This window comes from Equus caballus, chromosome 7 (assembly GCF_041296265.1).
Source record: "Equus caballus isolate H_3958 breed thoroughbred chromosome 7, TB-T2T, whole genome shotgun sequence".
NCBI classification, from domain to species: domain Eukaryota; kingdom Metazoa; phylum Chordata; class Mammalia; order Perissodactyla; family Equidae; genus Equus; species Equus caballus.
Window position 1 is genome coordinate 75,647,723 of NC_091690.1, and position 8,728 is coordinate 75,656,450.

At 35.7% G+C, this 8,728-nt stretch overlaps 1 protein-coding gene across 1 annotated transcript; it reads right to left on the reverse strand.

The window, feature by feature from the left end:
* Window positions 1–1,305: 1,305 nt before the first annotated feature.
* On the reverse strand, window positions 1,306–2,241 carry OR52A30 (olfactory receptor family 52 subfamily A member 30). Its single transcript, NM_001391338.1, has one exon. The coding sequence runs from the start codon at window positions 2,239–2,241 to the stop codon at window positions 1,306–1,308; it is 936 nt and encodes a 311-aa protein (NP_001378267.1).
* Window positions 2,242–8,728: the final 6,487 nt, after the last annotated feature.

The window sequence follows — 8,728 nt, forward strand, 5'->3', positions numbered from 1 at the left end:
AAACAAACTGTAGCAATTCAAATTCATGCGGATCGCAAAAGAAATAGTTCCAAAGTGGGTGGTGAGTAAAGAGGCAAATATCAAGCCTGCGAATGATGAACATTTTCAGATCAATTACAAAGGGGAAGTAGAGAAGAAGATGCATTGAATGAAAATGTTAAAAAATGTGTATAGAAGTGGAAAAATGTGACATGTTAAATGTTATTTTGATCTTCTGGAGGAGGAAAACATAAAATGTGCATTCTGAGACCTTATTTCAGTGGAGTTTATCCATATTTTAGACATGTGTCTGCTCAAAACACCTTCACTGAGTTCAGGAACTGATAAATCAGTCCAGAGAGACAAATACAGGGATTTCTAGAAGCTCAAGATGAGATTGACATCTATAATTCAAATCATTGAAGTGTACACATATTAAATTAGAGATATAATCTTTGGAAATATTGAGATATATATAAGTGAATACAAGAATGATTAGCTTTTTGAGCAACTCAGAAATGTAATTATGGTGGCACAGGCTAGTAAGTAATCCTCCCACTTTCATGAAGTTAGTAGGTAACATACCAGGGAAAACACACGGCTCTTATGTCTTGATTATCCCTCAAGAACACCTCTGCTTACTCTCCGGATACACTAAGAAAAATAAATGGAAATCTTTCTATACAATTTAATGAGCTGTCAGTCTTCAAGAAGCCACTTCTAGAATATTAGAGAGATTAAAATAGAATTTAATGACAATTTTTCTTTTCATAGGAAACATTGAGTTCTAACAAGAACATATGGTGTAGAACCCACAGTTGCTTAACAGAATAGAAATGAGGTCAGAGTTGAAATACCCATTGTGCCATGTTATATATAAATGTATAATAGTGAATGAGATCTCATGGAATTAGAAAGTCACCAACGATTGAAATATAAAAGTTGTCACCATGTATACATAGTTTAGAATCTAGGGGTAAAAAGGAAGAGAATAGGTGTGACAGTAGCTGTTGGTGAAAAGCACACAACCTGGGGTAACATTGTGTAAAACTGACCCTGTTCAAGGATAGAATACAACAAAAAGGATAATTATAACTGTTAATAAGGTTTTCATGTAAAACATCATCGGCTTTTGTAAAAGGATTAAAAGGTTTAAAACGGTGTCTGAAAATATGGAGATAAATTATTAGTCATTTTATTTATAAAATCTGTACCTATATTGTGGGAACTAGAATAATGCAAAGATGACCACGACAATGCTATATGACAAGAATTGCTAGGCATATTATTGTGAAGAGGGTATGAGGCACAGGAGTGCCTGTCAATTTAATTCTTAGGAGTGAACATTTTGATAACTGTCTCTCGGATCTGTTTAGTCTTTACTCCATAGACAATAGGGTTAAGCAGGGGAGGAACAAGCAGATAAAGGTTGGATAGAAGAATGTGCACATAAGGAGCAACATTGAAGCCAAATCTATGTATGAAGGATGTAAAAAATGTGAGAATATAGAATTGGAGAAAGACAAAGATGTGGGCTGTGCACGTGTTGAATGCCTTGAGTCGTGCCTCCTTTTGCGACAATTTAAAGACAGCCTGGAAGATAAAGGCATAGGACAAGAAGATAAAGATCACGTCAAATCCAAGGACTGAGAAAGCCACAAGCAGTCCATAAGCTTTATTGATTCTGACATTTTCTGCAGCCAGCGTTACCACAGCCACGTGCGCACAGTAGGAATGAGAGATGACTGTGGTCCGGAAATGCAACTTCATTAGAAGTGGACACATGATGATGGTAAGAGATGCCCGAATGGTCACAACTGTGATGATGCTGATGAGCACCTTCTTCGTGAAGATAGCAGAATGTCTCAGGGGCTCACAGATAGCCACATAACGGTCAAAGGCCATGGCAAGGAGTATGCCGGACTCCATGCACTGGAAAGTGTGAGTGAAATACATCTGGATTAGACAGCAGTCAAACTGAATCTCCCTTGAGTGCAGCCAAAAGATCACCAGCATTTTAGGGGTAATGCACAGAGTCAGGCCTAGGTCAGTAGCTGCCAACACAGCTAAAAAGATATACATGGGCTCATGAAGACTACGCTCAGTGTGGATGATGGTGATGAGGAGGCCATTTCCAATCACGGCCAGGATGAAAGAGATGAAGAACGGGATCCCGATCCAGTGCTGCACTGATTCAAGGCCTGGAACTCCAACCAGTGTGAAGAGAGATGGCTTGAAGAAGGTGCCATTGGTAAGTGCCATGATGGGGCAATGATGTCAAATCCCTCCGATCCTCAAATCTAGTCAGAAAGGATAGAATGTATTAAGAGAATTCACAGTGCAGGTTGAATGACCCTGGGAAAATGTTTGCAAATAATATAATTTATTGCATTCCCCTTCTGCTAAAGAACTTCATCCTGATTTATTAAGGAAATTGGTTTTTTTTCCTTTTTAAAAAAAATCTGTAAGTTAAAGTACCATGTTATTTTAAGTCATTTTTCTTGTTCCTTAAATAAAGTATATGTACAACAGCACAATAAAATAAACACAAATCCATCTGTAACACTGCCAAATAATTTATTCTCATTTTTAAATATGTCTTTATCATCTTTTCTTTTTACACTTCTTCACACTTCTTCTTCTTCTTCTTTTTTTTTTTGTGGTGAGGAAGATTTGGCCCTGAGCAAACATCTGTTGCCAATCTTCCTCTTTTTGCTTGAGGAATATTGTCCATGAGCTAATATTTGTCGGCCAAATCTATTTTGTATGTGGGATGCTGCCTCAGCATGGCTTGGTGAGTGGTATGTAGGTCCTTGCCTGGAATCTGACCCTATGAACCCTGGGTCTCCATACATAGCAAGCAAACTTAACCAGTATGCCACTGGGTTGGCCCCCTTTATCATCTTTATATTTGAGAGTATTATAAAATATATACTGATTTTAAGCACTGTTTTTTTCATTTAGCAAAATATTGTAAAATTTTTCCCAAATATATAAAGAAGTTCTAACTAATAGTCTATTAAAATCTAAAATAAAATCTCCAATCAATGATCTTTTCTTTTACAATTCCAGTCTTTCCAAGTGCTCATCTTTTCAAATATAAATTATCATTTATTTTGATCTTTCTTCCTTTTTTCATTCTCAAGTTTGTATATCACGCTTGTGATTGTATTATAGCTTCTAACAATACTAAAGAGTATAGTGTTCTAAGGATAGTTAAAAAAATTAGCTACAGAGGCTGGCCCCGTGGCACAGCGGTTAAGTTCACAAACTCCACTTCAGTGGCCTGGGGTTTGCCAGTTCGGATCCCAGGTGTGGACCTACACACTGCTTATCAAGCCATGCTGTGGCAGGTGTCCCACATATAAAGTAGAGGAAGATGGGCACGGATGTTAGCTGAGGGTCAATCTTCCTCAGCAAAAAGAGAGGAGGATTGGCGGCAGATATTAGCTCAGGGGTAATCCTCTTCTTCTCAAAAAAATTCACCTACGGGTTTGAGAGATTTTGTGTATATGTGATTTGTACAGTTTAGAGATAAAAAATAAAATAAATCGTAATCCATTTATTCTTACATATTTACAGAAAAAGAACTACCTGAAAAACTATATTTAAAAGTAAAAGTTGATGAGGTGAATAAAAACTAAATATCTCTAAGTTATTTTCAACTTGAAATCACTGACTGCTTAAAAACCTCAAGCATTGCTCAAGGATAGTAAAACAGGAAATATAAATATTTTTAAAGGTCCTGTTTTTACTTCTTGGCATTAGGATGATCACAACTACTTAACAGCTTCTTCTAGAGTTAATTAACCCATTACATCAGAAAACCAATTGGGTCTTTCTGAAATTATTTAAAGTTGAAACTCAGATCTCTTCTAGGAAAATTCCTGGTGTTAAAGGGCTGTGGGATAAAGGTACATTTCCCTCCTTCAAACAAACACATACTTTTGAACTGATTGCCAAGTGATTTGGTTCCATCATTGTTAGGGGCAATCTCTACTGTGTCATGTGCAAAGTGAAGATGATAACAAAATTAGATACTACTGCTTAGTAACAGAACTTTCACTATGCTCATTTCTCCCCGTCGTCACAAGGAAAGATTTTCCAGGCCTCATGGTCATCTCATGTTGCCCCTGATATTGGTGGTCGTCTCCTGTTGCCCCTTATATTGGCGCTCTCATAGCAGTGGATGGTAAATGGTGCTTTCTCTTCACTTCCTGCTTCCAGAAAAACTCTTAAGTGGGAAAGTGCATGAGAGGACCACAGATTTACAAAAGCACTTTTTCTCTTCTTTTAAGCATCTCTTCCAGTCTTTTGAGACATTTAGGAAAGGAGGAAAACAAGGAAAGAAGCTCTCTCTCTCTTCAATTAAACCATCTTGGGCTCTAGAAAAACTGGAAGTAGGCTACGCTTAGGGAGCTGGATAGTAAGAAAAAAGTAGTTATCTGAGTGGACTGACTCTGATCTATGTGAAAAGTAAGAACTCCTAAAGATTTGTTTCTACTTGTCTGCTGGAGTAATGCACAGGTAGGAGTTACAATGTTCATGAATAAATATTTTAAAATAATTTGAAGTTTTCCCTATGCTGTCTCCCTCTGAGGTTATAAAAGGGGTGATTGGGTGTGGTTCATATATTTTGGATTACCTAAGTAAATTATGCTACATTCATTTGACCAACATAGCAATCAATAAAATGTTTTACTATTACGGGCAATTTTTATACGTTTTGCAATATGTCATATGTAGAAGCAGAATACAATTTGTTTAAAAATACTTACCAATACCATGTGTCTGGTAAATTTCCATTTTATTAGCTGACGTAAATAAACCGCAGAGAGATCAAATAACAGACATTGTCTTAAAAGTAACAAGCAGTGGGTCAGGTCCAGAGCAAACATATTTAATCACTACACTATACTGCCTCTGGATACACAGTATGCTGTCATTAAGGAAAAACTCATAATTGCACAAGAAAACGGAAAAGAAATACATTGAATTCTTACTAAATTATTCTGAATATTAATCATAGCAATTCCTAGGTTGTAGGGTTTGGGGATTTTCTTCATCATGTTGAATTAAAACTAATAATAAATATACTAAGAAGATGACAAATCAAACAGATAGAAACTTGCTTTTCTATTCTCCAGTGAAATTTCAGAAATGGTAAAGTATTTTCAATAAAACTATCATCAATGAAATATTTATGAAATGTATTTCCTCCAACACAGGACTGTGTGCTGTGCAAGTAAACAATAGGAGGACAAATTGTCTGACTCTTAACTCGTATTTAAAATCAGCCGGTAATGCTGGTGGTTGCTATGAAAAAGCAAATTTAATGGCATGTGCTACAGGAAAGCAGCTGGGGCTGCCATTATGGAACAGTAGACTTTGTCTCTGATATAAATGAGTGAAATAATCTGGGAGTCATTGAATACTATTATACATTTATTCAACCAAAAACCAAATGTGTATTACACATTTACTGTCTGAGGTACCCCTCAAGTGCCTAGGAGTATGGCCATGCCAAGAACAGCAGCAATCAAAAATACTTCCCTCCTCTATAATTGTCGTTACATAATAGACCTTGCCAGAATGAGACAGGTTGCCTTAAAAAGATACCTGGTAATCTCAACACTTGCCTGATGGTCTCAAGTCACACTGAAATTGTATTCTATAGGGTTGTATTTAAAATATAAGCAACGACAGCCACTAGTTTTATAGGGTCAAAAACACTGTGATGACAAGAGCTTTACATGAATCTACATGCATGACCTCATATAACTGGGAAAGCATCTCTAATAAAGAAGTTATTATCACCATTACATTTTCCTGTGAAGTTAAATAGCTTGTTCAGAGATCTGATAATTTAGAAAAGATTTACCTGACACCAATATTTACACAGTTAATAAATACATTATATAGTTGTTCTCAGTCTTCTCGCTTACATTTGAGAAGCTTCAGTTCTTCAAAGCCTACTTTGGTGTCCTCAGATGAGGAGGGGCATAAATTAGAACAGATATCTCTGATTGCATTGACATAATTATTTTTACTTTGTCTCCTTGTCATCTTCCTTGATGAGCATTATGCATTGTTATCTACATATTTAGTCTCTCTCAAACTAATCACTTGCCTCTCTCTTCCACCATCTTTTCTTTTAGAGACCGTCATCTTCTCAGAATACGTTGAATATGTAAATGTTCCTTCTAATCAGTGCTAAAATACTTACACAAATCTGAACTTCAGAAAAGAAATGCATAAGTGCTTGTGTTGGGTCACACTGAGAAGCGTGTCTCGGCTCAGCAGGAACTATACTGAGATGGGGTTTATAACACAGGTGACATTCCCTTAGGAGTCTGGTGCTACTCTAGAGACAGAGACTATTTCTGTCTTTCCAAAGTTTTCTATACCAGTTGAGACCTTAATTTTCTCTTCATTTACCAAGCCTCGGCTCAATGAAGAAAAAAACAACTCAGGGAATGGGAAAATGAGCGCAGAAAAAACTATTGAAGAACAAAACAAAACAAATAACTAGTAACAAAAAAATGTCTCTCCACCCTCAATAACCATCTTTCTGTGAATCCTTGAACTGATGTATAACAAATATTTAATACATATTTACATATGAAATAGCCTAATTTAACTATTTTAGTAAATTCAGATGCCTTCCAGTGCAAACTCCTAAGCCTGACATTAAATGAGCTTTATTATTAATTAATTAGTATATTCAATAAATAATTATTTGACAATAGATGAATGTCAGACACATTTCTAGGCGTGATACAAATAGCAGTAAAGCAAAAAGCTAAGATCTCTGCCAGATGTCACTTACATTCTCAACTATGACTCTAGCCTTTATTCCTAAGGTATATCACAATCATCAAGGCAAATCCACACCTTGGTTTTTCATTATATTTTTAAACATGAAGACTCTCCTGTAATTCATTAGATTGCTTTCACCAAATTAATAATTTCATATCTTTCAAGGTTCCTTCTAAGCCTTATTCAATAAAGTATCCCAGATCTCTCTTTACAGTCTTATTCTATTTTTTCCATAGACCATGAAAAGCACACTGCCCACTCAGGAAAACATGGATATTTCAATCCATGAATATGACATTTTTCCCTATTTATGGAGGTCTTCTTTACACACTCACTAACACCTTGTAATTTTCAGTGAACAGTGTTTTACATATTTTGTAAATTTAACCCATAAGCATTTCATTATTTAGTTGCTATTTCAATTAGAATTTAAAATTTAACTTTTAATTATTTATTGATAAAATATATAAATATATTTGATTTTTTATATAAACCTTGTATTCTGCCACCTTGCTAAATTCGTTCATTAGTACCATAAACATTTCTGTAAGTCAGTAAGATTATCTACTGAAAGAATTAGTATGAATTCTATATCTTTTACTGACCTTATTTCACTGCCTAGAAAGTACAGTGCTAAATAAAATAGCTTCCAAGTGGACCCTTTTGCTGTGTTCATGTTCTTTGAGGAAAGCAATCCCCTTTCAATATTAAGGAAAATGTAGTCCGTGGGTTGCTTTGTCGAGATTGTTGCTGTTTTTCAAAATTGCAAACTAAAAGCATCACTTCAGAAGCTGAGTCCATCACTTAGCATTACACTAAAACATGGTACTTGTAGAGTTTTATACATGTCTACTATTGGGTTGAGGAGGCCTCTTCTAGTCCTATGTGCTTAGCATTTTTAACATGTTTTTATGTTGAATTGTGTCAAATGCTATTTCTACCTCTATTGATAAGAGTATATGACTTTCCTCCTTTATTCTGTTGATAAGGTTAATTATAATGAGTGATTCTTTTTTTTTTCGAGGAAGATTAGCCCTGAGCTAACATCTGCCACCAATGCCTCCTCTTTTTGCTGAGGAAGACTGGCCATGAGCTAACATCCATGCCCATCTTCCTCTACTTTATACTTGGGACTCCTGCCGCAGTGAACCCTGGACCACCGAAGCAGAACGTGTGAACTTAACCACTGTGCCAACTGGCTGGCCCATAATGAGTGATTTTTTAATAGTAAGCCATTTCTATTCTCTCGGTATGAAGTCTTCTTGTCTTGCTATATACCACATTTTACATGTTGCTGGATTCAGTTTGCTAATATTTAAGGATTTTCGCATTTATATTCAAAGTGATTATTAATTTATATTTTTATTTATATGTAATATCTTCGAGTTTTGCTATTATGGTAATCCTGAACTAAGAAATTGATTTGATATGTTTCCCCTCCTTCTTATTATCTTAAAATGTAGGAAAAAACCTCACTAAAGTTGATGGGAGAAAGTGAACCAATCTATGTAACCTTGGAAAGGAGTGGAATCTGCGAGACTAAGGGAAAAAGAACTACACATAAGCACTGTACACTAATGGATAATTTTTTTCCCATGAGGTTAGAAGTTAATAATTCTAATGCAGCTACATATGCATATACTGTTATTGAGCAATTATGTGAATGGATGGTACATGGTGGGGGCCAGTTTTCTCATTGATGGAGTGGGAGTTTACATATAAACATGAGAGGACACTAGAATAATTTATGTGGTAATGGATTAGACTTAGAGACATAGAGATGTTTAGCTTTAGATAGATGATAGAGATTTATAGATATGTGTGCATATACACAGGTTAGCATAAGCACATATGTTTCCTTGGTCTCTCAGCGGAGAGGCCCTTAAAGCAATGATACCCTAATAGCAAAGCACACTTAGTACCCAGAATT

Excerpts from the sequence above, each read along its gene's own strand:
- OR52A30 (NM_001391338.1), bottom strand. The coding sequence starts at position 2,241 with ATGGCACTTACCAATGGCACCTTCTTCAAGCCATCTCTCTTCACACTG.